A 19,140-nucleotide genomic window follows, 5' to 3' on the forward strand; every position below is an offset into this window, starting at 1 on the left:
AGGGTTGGCAAGAGACTTGGACCTAGAGGGGCTCCCAGGTGCCCACGGCGATGTCCCCAGTTAGTTCCTGGGGCAGCTGAGGATAAGGAACCTGAAATGACCCTATCCTATAGCCATACTGATGAATATCTTGCATATCACCATAGAACCTTCATCTAGCGATGGTTGGAGATAGAGACAGAGACCCACATTGGAGCACTGGACTGAGCTCCCAATGTCCCAATGAGGAGCAGAAGGAGAGAGAATATGAGCAAAGAAGTCAGGACCACAAGGGGTGCACCCACCCACGGAGACAGTGGGGCTGATCTATTGGGAGCTCACCAAGACTGTGACTGAAAAAGCATGGGATAAAACCGGACTCTCTGAATATGGCGGACAATGAGGGCTGCAGAGAAGCCAAGGACAATGGCACTGGGTTTTGATCCTACTTCATGTTCTGGCTTTGTGGGAGCCTAGCCAGTTTGGATGTTCACCTTCCTAGACCAGGATGGAGGGGGGAGGACTTTGGACTTTCCACAGGGCAGGGAACCCTGACTGCTCTTCAGACTGGAGAGGGGGGGGGAGAGGAGGGGGGGGGGGGGGGGAAGAAGAGTGGGAGGAGGGGAAGGGAAAAGGGAGACAGGGAGGGAAATGGGAGGCGGGGAAGGAAATGGGAGGCGGGGAGGAGGCGGAAATTTTTTTTTCAATAAAAAAATAAAAATAAAAAAAAATAAAATGTGCATTAGTGTTTGGCCATGGGTTTCTGGTTCCCTAGAGCTGGAATTTAGAGACAGTTGTGATCTGTCATGTGGGTGCTGGGAATTAAACCCAGGTCCTCTGGAAGAGCAGTCAGTGCTCTTAACTACTGAGCCATCTCTCCAGTTTCCCGGATCCATATATTTTAGTCCCAGAACCCAGTGACCAGTGTGGGGCCCTCACAATGGCCTCTGTGCTTTATAAGAAAAAACCAAAGGGCTAGCTGGTACTCTAACACACTAGGGCACAGTGAGAATACGGCAGTCTACAAGTTGAGCCAAAGTCCTCACCAAATCAGCCAGGGCCTTTAACTTGGACTGCTCACCCTCTGAAGCTATGAGACAGCTGGAGTTCTATAGGGCTCAGTATCACAGCCCAAACTGAGACACACTGTGCTCCAACAAAACTATCCACAGAGCCTGCTTTCAATAAGATCTTAAGTGTGCGTTGTAAAGTCCTACATACCCACCAACCCTGTTACTTAGAGGGCAGGCGATCTTGAGCTTGACTAGCCACCTTTTTAGCTAAGCCTCAGATTCCTTGACTCTAAACAAGAATGAAAACGGACACCTCAGAGGTTTTTGCGAAGCTTAAACAGGTGATGGAAATGAGGTACCTGGGCCAAGGGTGGGTTGAGGTGAGAGAGAGCCCTGTGAAGGGTGTGAGCTATCAATGTCTCAGGATATCGATGTGTTAGCCATCAGGACCAGTTCCCAAACTAAACCTTGTCATGGGGAGAAACAACTAAAATTAAACTATGTTAGATTTCCTTGGGAGACATTCACAGCATCAAATATCTTAGGACAGAAGTAGGAATGAGCCTGCTATTTAAGAATTCTTGGCTCATTAGATGCTTCACATAGGACAATCTGTACAGAATTATCTGGAATGAAAGAAATAGTTTTTCATTTGGAAGAAGAGCTTTTGTGGGGGAAAAAAAAACCTGTCATCAATTCTAAAGTGTATGCATATTAAAGAAAAGAGATTAATTGAGTGAATACTAGATCGAGGATGCCAAAAACGTGGTATGCCCTGCCACTTTGCAGTTCTTTGCCTTGGCAGACAGAACTATAACATTCTTTCTCAAGAAATGTGGGCCTTCATGAGGCTTCACGGCCCTTTTAACACACTCTCTAGACAACCCTAACAGCATCTGTTCACAGCTCCAGGATACAGCCAATACTTCTGCACTGGCAGGACTGCCCACTAAGCTAAGAGGTGGTCAGGAACCTGGGTTAATCTAGAAAAACAAAACTCAAAAAGTATGGCTTAGGAACTAAGGCACCTGAGCTGTCCCATCTCTTATGACATTGTCAGACAGGCTCCCCACTTCTGCATTTCTATGTCCTCAGCAGTTGGAGATCATCTGAGGACACCATGGACCTCTAACTGTGCTCAATCCTCATTTTCAGACTGCTGCTTTCAAATACGCTCACTGACTCCTCACTCAACGTATCTGAAAGCCCCCAAATCAGAAGGGTGGGACTTCTGTGGTCACTTGGAGGACAGTGACAACCCCGAATTATAGCAGAGGACAAGATGACACTGCTTTCTTTCAGGTATTCACTGTCTTTTCTGTCATGTTTTTACTGCAGGGTTTTCACACGCTTGCTCTTTATGCTCTTGAAAATGCCCCCCTAGTGTGTGAGAAAGCGCTTCCGAGCATTAAGGAGCAAGAAGGCTGGGGCTGCCTTAGAACTGCAGGTGTTAGACTTGGTTCAAGAGTGCTCTCAAGGGCTGGAGAGGTGGCTCAGAGGTTAAGAGCACTGACTGTTCTTCCAAAGGTCCTGAGTTCAATTCCCAGAAACCACATGGTGGCTCACAACCATCTGTACGGAGATCTGGTGCCCTGCTCTGGCATGCGGGCATACATCAAGGCAGAATGTTGTATACATAATAAATAAATAAATCTTTAAAAAAAAAGAGTGCTCTCAATGCTTCTGGCTGTGAATTCAACGTTAATGAGCCAATGATACATATTAAGAGGTATCCTTAAATAAACGCAGACAGAAAATGAAGTTATGGACTCATCAGCTGGCCCAAACTGGAGACCTGGGAAACCCAAGCCTTCATTTCTCAGGGCTGGCTAGTTGATGTTCATAGAGACTGTAGCTCGGAACTACCACACATAATCAGGTGTGACTGTACCTGTTTCTACGCATACTGATCCTGCACATCAATGCCATCAACAATGAGGCTGGGAGCACATCATATGCCCGTGTATATCAAACACAATCAACCTACAGATAATACACTTCTGGGAAATGTGTATTGTAACTAAACACAGACCCACCCCTTCCCACCAACATGAGATCTTCACAAAGGAAGATTTGAACGCTTTTGCACCACCACCTCCAAGGGCATCCTCGGTGCCAGAGCAGCATGGCTATGGGTAAGGAGAGCCTGTGGCTCTGAAGGGCCCCTTGTACCAAGTTTACATGTGGTACCTGCAAGCAATCCAGGGATGTGCTGACCACCCGGGGAGACTTGGACTGGCAGGCCAGCTCGAATGGAAGGAAATACTTGTCGGCTTCAATGAAGTTTGCCTTTGGCGGAGCTGCAGCACCAAGCCTGGAAAAGCAGGAAAGGGTGGAAAGGAAAAATGAAAAGAAAAAATAGAAAGGGAAAAAAAGCTCACTTCTCTCCATCTTACTCTTATTTTCCCACTCTGCTTGTAAGCACTCAGCTCAAAGTACTCCAAGCTCCATCTTGGGGTTGTTACGAGCTGACTACATGTAACCAGAGAAAGAAAACTCCAGAATGGCATGTGTAGAAAGTAAGAGCTCTGACTCATAATGGACTCACTGGCATCATGGTCTGACACTGCTGCAGCCATGCCAGAGCCAGGTTTCTAAACTATGAGTCCCACCATCGAGATAAGGAGCAGGCACCAGTGCAAGTTTCCCCTCAACACACAGGACAAGGCTTCTGCCTCCTTCTCAAGAGAAGGTTAAAGGCATCAACTTGACCTTCTTTAACCTCCCTCCAAGTACACAAGCCCACAAGCCCCGGGCCAGTCACTTGCCCAGACCAGGAGTTCCACCCGTGCGAGCACATGCTAACAGGGGTGTGCTGTCCCTTTAAATATAAGAGTAAAGATGCGTGGATGGGGTTCCCATGGCCGCCACCTGCAGTACTCCCAAAAGGAAGAAGCACTGCTGCTTACCTCTGCTTTTCTATTTCTGCTTTAATTTCATCTGGTGGAAGAAGAAAAAGCATATTAGAAGCATGTAATACTTACAGAAAAGGAAGATTTGCTACAGGCATCTGGAAACCACTGGAAAGAGTACTTATGAGACTATGCAACATTCAAATATGCTATAAAGTGAATCAAGGACTTATCACAGCAGCAACTGCCAGCCCATGGGAGTTACTGTGCTAGGCATGAGTTCACTTAACACCCACAGGACCCTGTGGGTGGGCACTACTGACACCCTGAAGCCATCCTGTGCATGCCTCTACCCACTACATAATAGCAGCACTTCCCGTCTCCTGCATGTGCTTTGTGATAAGGTCTTTTTATGCAGCCAATGTTAACTTGGAATTCAGAATCCTCCTGCCTCAGCCTATGGAGTGCTACTAGCAGGTACTAGCATGCTCCCTCACAGTTCTGAATACCAAGCGGTCCCTGAGCAAACTCCCTCCAATGAGAATGAAGATTTCAACGAGGAAACTCAGACATAGTGAGAACAGAGAATTTCCCCCACGTTAAGAACTGGGGGTAACCTGTCAGGGTGGTGGTGGCACATGCCTTTAAACCCAGCACTTGGGAGGCAGAAGCAGGGGGATCTCTGTGAGTTTGAGGCCAGCCTGGTCTACAGAGTGAGTTCCAGGACAGTCAAGGCTTACACACATACACACACACACACACCCCCTATCTAAAAAAATCCAAAAACAAAACTGGGGGAGTCAGAATTTGAACCCAGGTCATGGCTCTGTGGTCTACAATCTACCTTCTCTGCATAGCAGGTGTATGCGGCGCACGCTCGGGAGGCAGAGGCAGGCGGATCTCTGTGAGTTCGAGACCAGCCTGGTCTACAAGAGCTAGTTCCAGGACATGCTCCAAAAACCACAGAGAAACCCTGTCTCGAAAAACCAAAATAAATAAATAAATAAATAAATAAATAAATAAATAAATAAATAAATAAAATAAATCTAACTATGCAAAAAAACCATACACAGAAGACTGGAAACAGGATAAGAGAATACTGAAACAAGGCAAATATCGGAAGTTATCTAAATAGTGGAGTAGTGATATTTTATATTCAGTTAATTGGGGGAAGGGCAACAGTGTGTATGTGAAAAATCAGAGAACAACTATTGGTTGTCTGCTCACTACTTCTACCAAGTGAGTCCCAGGGATTGAACTTAGATCACCAGGTTTGGCAGCAAGCACCTTCACCTGATGAGTCACCATGCTGGCCCATGTTCCGGTTTTTCCCTATTTTTTTCTTCTTCTTTCATGTGTATGAGTGTTTGCCTGCATATATATCTGGGCACATGCATGCTTGATGTCCAAAAAGGCCAGAAGAGGGCAAAAATTCCCCGGCAACTGGAGTTACAGACTGCTGGGAGCCACCATGTGGGTGCTGGGAATCAAATCCAGGTCCTCTGCTCAAGTCCAGTGTGGCTCAGCTAAAGAGCAACAAGCAGAACAGGCCAGGATACAAGGCCATACTCTATAAATCTTAGATTAGCAAACAAAAGCCAGAGAAGGTTCAGGTAGAGGAGGGATGAATCCAGGAAATCAGTCTAGAGAGCCCATGTTCATAAGCTCATATGTCCCCAGCTCACAAAGCATGCATTGAGAATTAATCTGTAAACTAAAAAAAAACATAAATGTAGTTTTGTTTTCACTAAAACAAACCACAAAGGAAAAACAAAGGCACTTTTCCCACTCTGGCAGCTCTTCCAGCCAGGAGCTGGTTTACAACTCAGGTATGGATGAAATCTCCCAGTCACCTTTCCCATCAGGACCAGGGTAAAAGTACACTCTGGTTTTCCTAAAGTGCTAGGGAAGTCTCCGGCCTCCCATGGACAGCAAGCACCCTACCACTGGCATATATGCTGCAGCAGCAGCGCCCCCAGGCTCATGAGGCCTCTCCCATGAGCAAATGCTACCAGGGAGTTCAAGAAATCTCCAATGGCTGGGCATGGTGGTGCACACCTTTAATTCAGAATTTAGGAGGCAGAGGTAAGTGGATCTCTGTGAATTTGAAGCCAGCCTGGTCTACACAGAGACTTCCAGAACAGCCAGGGCTAGGTACAGAGATCATGTCCCCAAAACAAACAAACAAAAACAAAAAGCAAATCTCAGATGCAAATCCCACAATCACAGACTTTTAATTTGACCCTTAAGCGTTAAGAATTAGGAATTGTTGCACTTCCTAAATGACTTCTGTTGAAAAAAACCTCCCTGAAATCCTGTCCACTCAGCACAAGGGCACAGCATGGCACAGATAGTGCAATACCTTTGCAGAAGCAGGAAGCTCCTGAGCCTGCCTACCATGGGGCAACTTAGACTGGCCATGAGTGTAAAGAGGAAGGCAGGACAGAAGGCAAGGTTAGCCAAGAGATAATTACACAGGCCAGTTAGAGTGCTGGGTCCATGTGCAAATCATCCGGACAGAGAAGCAGCAGCAAACAGGCTGCCAGAGCCTTTTTTCACAGGCTGGACATGTCCAAGTAACGGTTCTGGTGTCCACAGTTCTAGCCGACTGATGGGCCCTGGATATACCATGGTTCTAGCTGATTGATGGGCCCTGGATATACCATGGTTCTAGCCGACTGATGGACCCTGGATATACCATGGTTCTAACTGATTGGTGGGCCCTGGATATACCATGGTTCTAGCTGATTGATGGGCCTTGGATATGTCATGATCCCAGTTGAGAGGTGGGCCCTGAATATAATATGGTTCTGACTCAGACAGGCCTTGGATATGCCATACTGTAGTTCTGGCTAAGACAAGCTCTGGGTATATTTAGAAAACACAACTGTTTTCTCACTAAAAAGAGGGAGAATAAGGAACCAGGGCAAGTGTGGGGTAGAACCAAACTGACTGTCTGAGTGTAAGATTCAAACACAGCCAGGTACCAAGCCAGATAAGGTCAAACCTGTCAGCTGAGTGACATCAAACCTCCTGAATCTTGACTTCCTATTGAAAAAATTTTGGATGACAAGAAGCAGCCCCAGACCCCAGAGACTGCAAGATGACTTGGGTGCAGCTAACTGTATGAGCCACCTCAGGAAAGAAGTCTTGCCACAATGTGACAGGGGCAGAGCAGGCACACAGCACGTGGCCAGTGTCACTTTAGCTCTTACCTTAAATCAAAAGCCAGTGGGAATGCACACTCTGTAGTGCCCTGAAAGAAGAGAATACTTGGGACAGCTGCTGGTAGTACTAGAAACAATGCTGAGTACTCTGCAACCCAGGGTGGCAAACAAGATCCATTCATCAGCCAGTGTGACATATATGAAGCCCACAGTCCTTTCAGTGGGGACCTCTTAGCAGGCCACCCAATCCAGGACACACAAACCCCACCCACTTAAAAAGATGACAGGAGGATAACAGGGAGAGAGGGCAGCTGGTGGGACTCTCACCCCAGTACTTTACTCCTCCACATGCTAATACCACTGCATCTCCCAGTTGAAAAACTGGCAACCAGCAGCAGTAAATGAGCAGGCTGCAAAGAAGGAGACAGGGCTGAGCTAGAGCAGCTGCAGCTAGAAAGACACAGAACTCCCCAGAGATCATTTCTGGGTGTTGCCATTACCTACAGAAACAACACCCCCATTTACTAGCAACCTGGCAGCAGGCTCACACTCTCCTTCCCAACAATGACCATCACAATCCTCACATCCAACCCTGCCCAAGTCCATCATCAGCCAGTGCCCTCAGATCCCAGAGCATCTCTTCTAACAGGACAGCCACACATCCCTGCTATCCTAATCAGTCCTGTCTCCCTTTAAGTCTCTCTCAACCACCTGTTCCTCCACCCCAAATCCACCTACAGTAGCTGGTCACACTCTGAAGCTTGGTCCTGTGAGGAACTGGGACACTTTCAGCTCCTTGCTAGCCTCTGTACATGCCCTCCTCTCCTTTCAGCTAGCCCACCTATCCACATGCTCCCAGAGGAACATACTGTGGCCTGCTATGGCCTAACTGTGGGCAGTACCATTCTATAGACTGGAGTCCTGGTGGAGAAGAGAGAGACAGAGAGAAAGCTAAGCATCAGCAACCACTGCTCTCTGCTTCCTGGTTGTGGACATATGACCAGAGCCTCGGGCTTCTGAAACAATCAATGCACTGGACATCAAACCCGAAACAAACTCTTCCTTCCAGAAGCTGCCTGCTGCAGCAAGGAAGTAAACAATGTGGGAATTGCCTCACAGAGAGGAGCCAATGGCCCTCATTTGCTCAGCTCTCTCCCATAGCACAAAGTAAGCTCAGAATCCTTATGGCTGCCAAGCCTCTATGATTTGACTCCAGTTACCCCTCTGGCCTCCCCATCCACCACAACTCTGGACACCACCCTCCACCCCAACCATATCCCAGGGCTCTCCTTTAGTCCTAGGATCACATGTTACCACTCTAAAAGGCCTTTCAGCATCATTAACAACTGCCACCTGGTAGCACCCTGCTCCGCAGCTCCCTAACCCTTTCTGTTTCACTCTGGTTTCCTCTTCTCATCTCAGCTCCTTTACACCCGCTTCCCCAGCAGGGGAGAAACCCTACGACAAGCCCGTCCACAATGCCCACGAGAATGTACAGCAGACAGAAGCAGGCCCTCTGTGTGTGCTCAACACCTGTGCAAATCGTTCTTTTCCTTTCCTGTATTATTTAACCTCTCCCTCTGTGGATCCCTTTTCAATGACATTTAGAAAATTCCAAGTGTCTAATGGGACCAGAATTTATCCCTAGTGCATGAACTGGCTTTTTGGAGCCCATTCTCTATGGAGGGATACCTTGCTCAGCCTAGATATAGAGGGGAGAGGCCTTGGTCCTGCCTCAAAGCGATGTGCCACACTCTGTTGACTCCCATGGGAAGGAAGCCTTACCCTCTCTGAGGAGTGGATGGGGGGGGTGGAAGGTGGGGAGAGTAGGAGGAGGGGAGGGAGTGGGAACTGGGATTGGTATGTAAAATGAGAAAAGATTATTCTAAAATAAATAAATAAATAAAAAGAAAAATTCTAAGCATGTTCTACCTTAAAGAAAGAAAACTAAGTCGGGTGGTGGTGGTGGTGGTGGCGGCGTACGCCTTTAATCCCAGCATTCGGGAGCCTGAGAAAGAACCGTCACAAGTACCAGGCCCACCACCACTAACTACATAGCAAGATTGCTTCAAAACCAAAGAAAAGAATTAAGCCTTCCATGGGCCACCCTCCCCCTGACAGCAGCCCAAACAAAGCCTGCGCTCACACTGTTTCCTCATCTCCCACACTTACTTCTGACCACAAGGATTCCACCTGCAGCACCCCACCCAAACAGTTCAAGAGGCCACCGGTGACCACATGTCCCTAACCTGATAAGCATGCTTCCAGTCTCCATCTGACTGGCCTCCCTCAGCACCCAGAATTTTTCTCTGCATCTGCCCTGCGCTTCTCACCAGTTTCTGCTCTAGCTCCCTCTGCCTAGGCAGGAAGAGCTGGAGGTCCTCACACTAGGCCCCCACCCACAGACTCCAGTCTCTAGACCAGGCCTCTTAGGGTTCTCAGGCTTATCTATGCAGTCGATTCCTATTTCAGGTGTCTAACAGGATGATGCTAGATATGGTTTGTATATAACATGTCCTCCAAAGGGCCAAGTTTTAAAGACGTGGTCCCCAGATGGTAGAGCCAATCACCGAGAGGTGATTAGCTCATGAGGGTGCTAACTGCATGATAGGTTAATCACTGGTGAGTTCATCCATCAAAAGTGGGCCTGGCTGGAGGCCAGTGGAGGGAGTGGATTACTCAGGGATGTGCCTCTGAAGGCTGGCTTCTTCCTGGTGCCTGTTTCTCTCACCTTCCTGGCCAGCTCTTAACCCACCACATCCTTCTACCCTGATGCTCTGCCTCACCTCAGACCCAAAACAATGAAACTAGCCAAAACAGTCTGAAGCCTCTGAAACCATGACCCAAAGTTTTCCTCCTTTAACCTATTCCTCTAAGACATTTGCCACAGCAATGAAACACTGACTAATCAAAGTCCAAAGGCAGATCTGGGTTCCAGCTCAGATGAATCTACCCCCTCTTCCTGCCCATATGGTCTTCCCTCTTTCCATCTGACAGTTCAGATCACTGAGTCAGCAATCTGGAGCTGGATGAACAACTCCAGTTCTTATGCCCTTAGCCAACTCGTCATCAGATTACCTTAGCTCTACTTTTCAGGCAGGCCAACAATCCATCCACTTAGCTCTGCTTGCGTTGTCATCAGCCCAAGCCACCCACCCACTCACCAACATGATGCTAACTGCCTCTTAGTTGATCCCAAGCAATCCCTTTAGCCTCTCTGTAATATGTGAACAGTGGTCAAAGAGACTTCAAAACACAAGCCTGACTGTGCCAGCACATTTCCCGTTTTGGGCTCTTTCATGTCACCCCACTGCTTTTGATCACGATCCTATGGGTCTCTGACCAGCCTCTCCTGCCTTACTCCCAAGTATACTGTGCCTCAGCCATATGCTGCTCTGTCACAAAGCCTTTTCTTAGGCTGGTCCCTCTCCTGAAGTACCTCCCACCCAACCTCTGCGTCTGCATTCATCATTCAGATCTCACTCAAGTCAGTGTCCAGTGCTCTGAAACGGCAGGCTTCTTGCTGGCATGGCCCAGAGGGTGTGACTCTGGCTGCACCAGAGCACAGTTTATTTTACTCCTCTGGCATCATGATCCCAAGAGATCCCTCTAAACGAAAGTCAGACTGTCTGGACAACAGACAAAAACAAAATAAACTGCAACAGATATGCAGAGACAGCTCCCTAGCACTGAGGGGAAAAGCCTTTTTTGTTTGTTTGTTTGGAGACAGGGTTTCTCTATGTAGCTTTGGAGCCTGTCCTGGAACTCGCTCTGTAGACCAGGCTAGCCTCGAACTTACAGAGATCTGCCTGCCTCTGCCTCCTGAGCGTTGAGATTAAAGGTGTGAGTCACCACTGCCCTGCAGTGGAAATCCTTTACATCCCATCACAGAAGGCCTGTTCTCCCCATAAACCATAAAACCTATAATGCACGCTAACCAAGACTAGCCTGGCAGAAAGAGTCCAAGAGTGAATCAGCAAATGTGAAACTATTTTCTAAGCTAACCTCATTGGAAAGGAGACCAAGCAGTCTCCTGGTGGGTCACTTGCACCTGCAGAGAGCCATGATAAGGAAACCCACCCGAGCTACTTAAGACTCCGCATCCTGTGATTAAGCACACGCTCTCACAAGTCTGTTCTTCTCTGTAATCGCCCTAGCACTGCCTTAACTCTCCCAAGATTTACAAGTACAGATCACAGGTCTGGATTCATTTGCTCAGCCAGAGTCCTGAGCTCTACAGACCAACTCACGAGGCAGAAGGGTGAGCACCCAGGTCCTCCTCCTTGGCCACACAGGCCTGAGAAACAGCAGGTCACCACCTGCTCCTGCCTGTGCCCCTTCTTCATGGCACTAGCTGCGCTAGCTCACTTCAGGGTCAGCAGATATTCTCATCTCAGAAACAAGGCACCAAGAAGCTAGATTAGCTTACTTGTATAAGCAAAGGGTCAGCCTTTCCTACCGATCTTGACATACATTTTAATTACCAACACAACACAATGTTCAGCTGCTGTTGCTCTAAGGTGAGCTCCCTCCTGGAAATGCTATAAAACTTTTCAACAAAGAGTAATCTGCAGGAAGCTGGAGAGATGGTTCAGCAGTTAAGAGCACATTCTGCTCCTGTAGAGATATGAGTTTTGTTCCTAGCACCCACCCATGACAGGCACCTATAACTCTTCTTCCAGGGGATCTGGTATCCTTGTCTAACTTTCATAGGCACTTATACACATACATGTGCATACACAATAAAAATAAAATAAATCTATTTTTTTAAAATGGAAGTTTATATTTTAAGTTATTTTATTATTTTGTATGTATGGGTGTATTGCCTGCATGTCTGCACACAATGTATGTGCAAGGTACTGAGAGCGCATCTGATTCCCTGGATCTGGAGTTACAAATGACTATGAGCCAACCATGTAGGTCAAACCCAGGTCCTCTTACAGTCTGTGGTTTTAACCAATGAGCCATCAATTCAGTTTCCTATGTTTTGGTTTCTTTTTTCTTTTCTTTATTTCTTTTTTCTTTTTTTAGCTTTTTGTTTGTTTGTTTTTCAAGACAGGATTTCTCTATGTATCCTTGGCTGTCCTGGAGCTTGCTCTGTAGACCACACTGGCCTCAAACTTACAGTCTGCCTCTGCCTCCTTAGTGCTGGGATTAAGGGCATGCACTACCTATCTTGGTCTTTTTGTTTGTTCAGTTGTTTGTTTTAAAGAGTAATCTGTAGAGGCCATGAGCCTTGCCAGTTCAGGTTTTGTTTTGGTTTTTGGTTTTTCAAGACAAGGTTTCTCTTGGTTGTCCTGGAACTCGCTCTGTAGACAAGCTGATCTCTAACTCAGAGTTCCACTTACCTCTGCCTCCCAAGGGCTGGGATTAAAGGTTTGCACTACCATCTCCCAGCTTCCAGTTCAGTTTTTAATGTAGCATATCACTTGTAGACAAACTTCCTAATCCAAACACCAGAATTTACTAAAATTGAAGGCCTTATTCTAAACAGTTTCAAAATTATTCTATTTTTGGATTTTGAGATAAAAGTTTGTCATAGAACCTGGGCTAGTACAGAACTCACTCTGTAAATCAAGATGGCCTCAAACTACAGCAACCTTCTGTTCTGGCTCTCAAGTTTTGGGATTAGAGGTGTACACCCTGATGCATCAAATGTCATTTCTGAGACAGAATCTCAATAGATAGGAGAGCATGGCTTCCAACTCATGATATTCCCACCTCAGCTTCCAGAATACTGGAATTACAGGTATATGCCATATTAAGCAAGTCGCAGTATTTTTAACATTTTTCAAATTTCACACTTAAGGTTCTTCCTAACAGTGACAAGAGGATTTTTGTGCTGTGAATAGGACTTCACACATGCTAGACAAACACTGCACTGAGCACATCTCTAGGCCTAAATGCTGACTATTCCTACACAGCTAGAGCTTATAAATATATCTGGTAACTGTTTCTTCTGAATGACATTTAAACAAGCTCAACCAACAAACCAACAGACCCACCCACACGCCACCTCTCCTTCGTCCTCTTCACAGTACAGCTAACCCTGGAGAAAGCCCTGCTCATGCTTACTATGTCCCCATCTCCTCCCACACCAGTCTGCCTTTCACCTGCAGTGTGTCACTCAAATAGCTCAATGGATGGCCACTCGTGACCCACAAGTCTCTAAACTCTGGTATCAAACAGAGATATCAGCATGCCTGAGACTGGACTTCATCCTCCACAGGTTAGATAAATGGGAGCTGCAGCTTCCTTTGTCCACCCACTGTGTAGCTGTGGGCAAACCACTCTCTTTTGTTTCCCACTGCACAGGTATCCCAAACAGTCATCATTCTGTAGGACAGAGCTCAATGTGGCTGATGCAGGCAGACATCATGAATCAGAAAAAGCTAGCTCAATGATGCTCATATGAAACCACCTACCAGCACAACAAAGACAGAGTAAAATGCTACAGAGAGAAAAGACCTTTTGTAGCATATGCCTTTAATCCCAGCACTCAGAAGGCAGAGGTAGAAGGATCTCTGTGAGTTCGAGGCCAGCCTAGTCTAAAGAGTTGGTTCCAGGACAACCAGAGCTACACAGAGAGAGACCCTGTCTCAAAAAAAGAAAGAGATCATTTTGACCATAAGCTTTCAAATGTATCTCAGAATTCAGCTACAGAAAACAATCTCTTCATTGAAACGTCACCAGTGTAAGACTGTTTTCAAAGACACGTAACTACAGAGTCAGTTTTATATGAAAAATAGATACACATTTGTTCTTAGATTTTCATGATGACTGAGCATGACAGTTAGCATTTACAGAACACCTGACCCTTTCATAGTACTTTCTGCATACTAAATTATTAAATAGTCTATCTCTCACACATACGCAGAAGGGAGGATCGTTAGGATGATCCAGTTAAACTGTAGATAAATCTTCCCATATTCAATTTAAAAACACTTAAGATTTTTTTATTCCTTTTGGTCAACCTTCCAAATGTCATACAATTTAAGAACAGAAATATAGAGACATCATCGAGAAAGGGGCCCTAAGTAAGACAATTATAAAAGGAAGGCTTTAAGAATGGCATTAAATTCTCCAATTGAGGGCTGAAAGGTTGGAGCTTATTAACGCAATCCAGGCATCATTAAAGAGACAAGGCAACAATGTCCCTGGGTGAAGAATATTCTCACAGGCTCTTGTTTTCTCCTGACAGAGTTAGAAGGACACCACCCCCGATTTGGATCGCCATCTATGTATTTGATATTTAGAGATGACTCATTAGGTCACTCCAATCTTGTTCCACCCTGATCATCCCTGCTTTTACAAGATACAACTCCTGTCTTCACTGCACTTAGCAAGTTAACGCTGTAACAAGCATAGCCTATCCATCATGTAATCACATTTTTTCAGAAGATTTATTTATTTTTATTTTATTTGGATGAGTGTATGTCTACATGTAGATATGTATACCATGTGTGTGCCCACAGAGGCAGGAAGAGGATGTTAGATCTCTTGGCACCCATAGTTTGTTGTGAGCCACCATGTGAGTAATAGGAATAGAGCCCAGGTCTGCAAAGACAGTCAGCATCGTAACACTCCTTAACAGCTAAAGCCAGCTCTCTGGTCCCATAATTACATTCATTTATTTTATCTACAGACCAAGCAGATCAATAAGTGACTCCTGAAAGACCTAACCAAGGCTAAAAGCACCACATCAGGGCGCTTGGATTCCGTGGTAACAATCATGGCAGCATGCATCTGCTGAGCATCCAGCTAACTTCACCTTAACAGTAACCCTGGCAAATGAGGAAGATTAAGAATAAACATGGCAAGTAAAGGCAGCTAATTTGAACCCAGATAATCTTGAATCCCAGAAGGCTCAGAGCTTCTCACAGACATGAGATACAGCCCTGAAACCCTAACACTGCCTCCCATCCTCCTCATCCCACTGTAACTGGCAGGAACCTGTCACAGAAACAGTTTCTGGTAAGGACTCTTTACCATCCAAGCACTTCAGCTTTCGTTGGTCACTTACAGTTCTTACCAAAATTAATGATAATCTACACATTATCTTTAAAAAATATTATACTTGTTGGGGTTGGAGAGATAGTTCAGTGGTTAAGAACACTGGCTGTTCTTGAGGACTGGGGGTTCAGTTCCCAGCAGCCACATGGTGGCTCACAACTGTCTTGTTCTCTAACTCCAGTTTTAAGGGATCTGACACCCTCACACAGACATACATGCCAGCAAAACACCAATGCACATAAAACAAATCACTTTTAAAAAAGTAAAGCAAGGGAGCCTAGGCAGTTTGGATGCTCACCTTACTAGACCTGGATGGAGGTGGGTGGTCCTTGGACTTCCCACAGGGCAGGGAACCCTGATTGCTCTTTGGGCTGACGAGGGAGGGGGACTTGATCGGGGGAGGGGGAGAGAAATGGAAGGCAGTGGCGGGGAGGAGGCAGAAATCTTAAATAAATAAATAAATGTAAACCAAGAGGGGGCTGGAGAGATGGCTCAGTGGTTAAGAGCATTGCCTGCTCTTCCAAAGGTCCTGAGTTCAATTCCAGGCAACAACAAGGTGGCTCACAACCATCTGTAATGAAGTCTGGTGCCCTCTTCTGGGCTGCAGACATACACACAGACAGACTATTGTATACATAATAAATAAAATTTTTTTTTAAAAAAAGTAAAGCAAGAGAAAAAAATAAATCCTGCTTTAAAAATAAATAAAGCTGGGAAAGTGACCTTTAATCCCAGCACTCAGGAGGCAAAGGCAGAGGTAGGCGAATCTCTGAGTTCGAGGCCAGCCTGGTCTGCAGAGTGAGTTCCAGGACAAGCTCCAAAGCTACAGAGAAACCCTGTCTTGAAAAACAAAAATAAACAAAACGCATTATACTTTTTACCCACTTCCACACTTCAGTCATTTTACCTTATTTCTTCCTCTTTTTTGTACATACATGTGGTACACATTCAGAGTATGCATGATCATGTGTGGGAGTGTATACTCTCACCCTTGTGCACGGAGGCCCAAAGTTGATGCTGGATTTCTTTCTTGATTGCTCTCCAGTTCCCCAGGCAGTGTCTCCCACTGAACCAGAGCTTACCAATTCAGCTCGTTAGCTAACTAGCTTGCCCCAAGAACTCCCTATCTCCACCTCCCAAGTGCTTGTGCTATAGGCAGTCACCACACCTGCTTGTCTTATACATGTGGGTTCAGGGGAGCTGGGCTCTGGTCTTCACACTCATGCTGCAAGCACTTTATCCACTGAGCTGTCTTCCAGCCCCACACATTTCTCTTCTTAAATGGAATTACTTAAACCCAAGACAAGGTCTTGAGATACAGAGTGAAGGAACACCACATATGCTGTGATGTTTTTACTGCTCAGAAACAAAAGCAAGTCTTTTCACTAACTATGCACATGGCTACTCTCTTAAAGGAGGTTCCCTTAAAGCAGTCCTGTGTGAATTCCCTAATCACTGGTAACAAGGAGCCTTCCCTCCATTTTCACATAACCTGTTGAGCCATTTCTTACATACATGTGTGTATGTAGTGTGCATGCATGTATGCATGCTCACATGTGGACACACATGTAGAGTAATTCAAATGTGCATTTCTACATCCTGACTTGCAAAAATCTGAACTTCTAAATAAAAACATGACCCAAGAATATCTAATAATGCACCAATGCTATGGCCCACGGGATTTTATAAGTAGGTCCTAGCAGTGTGATATTTGATGTTAAAATTTCTAAACAGGAAATTAAAACTATGGGTAGAATGGAGTCCAGACAGGTTTCACCCTGAGGCTCCTGCCATTATAACTCACAGGCTGCTTTTCCAATGCTTCCCCTACATTTCCGACAAAACCAAACCCAACTCTCAGCCCTGCTTTTTTTTTTATGTTTATTTATTTATTATGTATACAATATTCTGTGTGTATGCCTGCAGGCCAGCAGGGGGCCCCAGACCCCATTACAGATGGTTGTGAGCCACCATGTGGTTGCTGGGAATTGAACTCAGGACCTTTGGAAGAGCAGGCAATGCTCTTAACCTCTGAGCCATCTCTCCAGCCCCCTCAGCCCTGCTTTTTGAAACAGAAAAGCTTTAAAGCTTTAGGTCTCAGTAACTGCCTTCAATAGAGCCCAAATTCCACAAGATTAGCTGCTTCTGGATTATACAGGCAGAAAGCACCTCCTCCCAACAACAACAGGACTCACAAATGTTTCCCACAAGGCCTAGACCTTCCACAGGGAAGTGCAAAGATCCCAAATCCATTCCGAGGTCTCAAGTGAACTCTCTCCTTGCACCACACAGAGAAATTTGACTGTAACAGAAAAGCAGCCTTTCTATTTGCTCAATGTGTTAGGAAAACAGTCCCTTTAAAAAGATCCCCACAGATAGCCAGGCACACGCCTTTAATCCCAGCACCTGTGAGATTGGGGCCAGCCTGGTCTACAGAGTGAGTTCCAGGACAGCCAAAGCTGTTACACGGAGAAACCCTGTCTCTGGAAACAACAGCAGCAGCAGTAAAGATCCTAACATGGAATTGCACAGGCCTTAGGGTGGTGAATTAGTAGGAAGACAGATCTGGTCAAATGTTCTGGTGCTTTCCACCCACAACTTTTCCTCTCGAAACTCCACATGGTAGACAACGGCTTGATTTTTAGAAGTGGGCTCAAACGTCACATCCAATCTAAAGCAGATCTCGGGTCCTCTGGATCACTTTCGGCTCTTTTATCTCAAGGCAGTAACTGTTAGTATTGTTTTGTCTGCGCCACAGGAGTCAGCAAGGACTCCATTTCCCCATCATGGCCATGTCCTCAGTGTCTGGTACACTAGCACCTGATAAGTAACTAAGACGGGAAACTGATGCTGGTGTTAACTACCAAGCTTTTACCTAGTTAGACGCTAGAGACGTCTCTCTTTCCATAATCCATTCAACAAGCAAATATTTACTGAGAAACTATTATATGCCAAACACTGTCAGAGGTGCACAGGGCACCGCACTGAACAAATCAGACAAGTATCTTTGCTGGGCAGAACCTTTATTTTAGGAACCCGCCCTAAAATGAGGCGATGTCTTGCACACTGTCCAGTGCCTAGAATATAGATCACCCTGCATGCCTTCGAGGTGAAGAGCTCAAAGTCGGGGTGTTCTCCAGTGGGACATTTTCAAATTAAGCCTCTGGGGCTCCTCAGCACCAACTGGGCAGCTCTCTCACCTGCTCTGCTCGCTCACGTGGGAGAACCCCAACCAGAACAGCCCAGGTAAAGGAAAAACTTAAGAGCAAAGGCGACTGCTTCTGAGGACTTGGAGATGGTTAAAGGGAGGAACCAGGAAACGGGACAAGAAGTCGTGGCAAGGCCCTAGGCAAGGAGGTTGGAGAAACAGCTCTGGCTGTCACCAAGTTGCTAGGTGACCTTGGGCCAGTCTCTGCCGCCCCGACACCAGCTCCCCCAGGACAGGAGGCGGAAGAAGCCGGGAGGGTGGGATTCGGGTTGGGGAAAGTGGGGGCCAGCAGGCCCGGAGGGTAACGGCCGGCGCGGGGAGGCCGGTGCGGGCCAGGCCGGGGCGGCTCACTCACCGAGCGCCACCTGGCAGGCCCTACGCAGCTGGGAGTGCTGGGGCCGCTTCACCTCCTTGTCGGCTAGGATCTTCTCCAGGGCCCGGGACACGAACATGCTCTTGGTCTGGCTTTCCTGCATGGCCCCGGCCGGCGGGGGCCGGCAGCCCCGCAAGCCGGCGGCGCGAGCGAGCAGGAGAGCGAGGCTGAGGGACCAGGCGTCCCGGCCGGCACTGGCCGCGTCCGTGCGCGCCGCCCTGTCAGGAAGAGACGGCCCGGCCCCACGGCGCCGCCATGTTGAGGCGCGTCACGTGACCACGTGACGGGCGGTGTGGCTACGTCTGTGCGTCGGTCGACCCTATGACCCCAAGGGCGGGGGCCAGCCCGGGGGCGGGGTCAGGATAAGGGCAGGGCTCTGTGGGGGTGTGGTGGGTGGGGTGGGGGAAATGTAGGGGGCGGGACGGTGGTGGGCGTGGCCTTGTGGTTGGGCGGGGCCTACACCGGTGGGGATGGGTTGACCACCGGTCACGGGATGCCCGGCTGGTCCAAGTGGGATGGGTCTGGTAGGGGGCGT

The 19,140-nt window shown here is 47.1% G+C and overlaps 1 protein-coding gene across 2 annotated transcripts in view; it reads right to left on the minus strand.

The window, feature by feature from the left end:
- The window catches only part of Arfgef2 (ADP ribosylation factor guanine nucleotide exchange factor 2), an 81,230-nt gene extending 62,341 nt beyond the window's left edge, over nucleotides 1-18,889 (minus strand). For both annotated transcript variants that reach the window (XM_050151082.1, XM_050151081.1), the window contains exons 1-3: nucleotides 18,588-18,889; nucleotides 3,902-3,932; nucleotides 3,183-3,306 (exon numbers count right to left, since the gene is read on the minus strand). In XM_050151082.1, the coding sequence (XP_050007039.1) occupies nucleotides 3,183-3,306; nucleotides 3,902-3,932; nucleotides 18,588-18,708 (276 nt within the window). In that variant the 5' untranslated portion in view covers nucleotides 18,709-18,889. The remainder of the gene's footprint in view (nucleotides 1-3,182; nucleotides 3,307-3,901; nucleotides 3,933-18,587) is intronic.
- Nucleotides 18,890-19,140: the final 251 nt, after the last annotated feature.

The sequence above is a fragment of the Alexandromys fortis genome, unplaced genomic scaffold, assembly GCF_014885135.2.
Source record: "Alexandromys fortis isolate MF-2015 unplaced genomic scaffold, M_Fortis_MF-2015_v1.1 scaffold_27, whole genome shotgun sequence".
NCBI classification, from domain to species: Eukaryota; Metazoa; Chordata; class Mammalia; order Rodentia; family Cricetidae; genus Alexandromys; species Alexandromys fortis.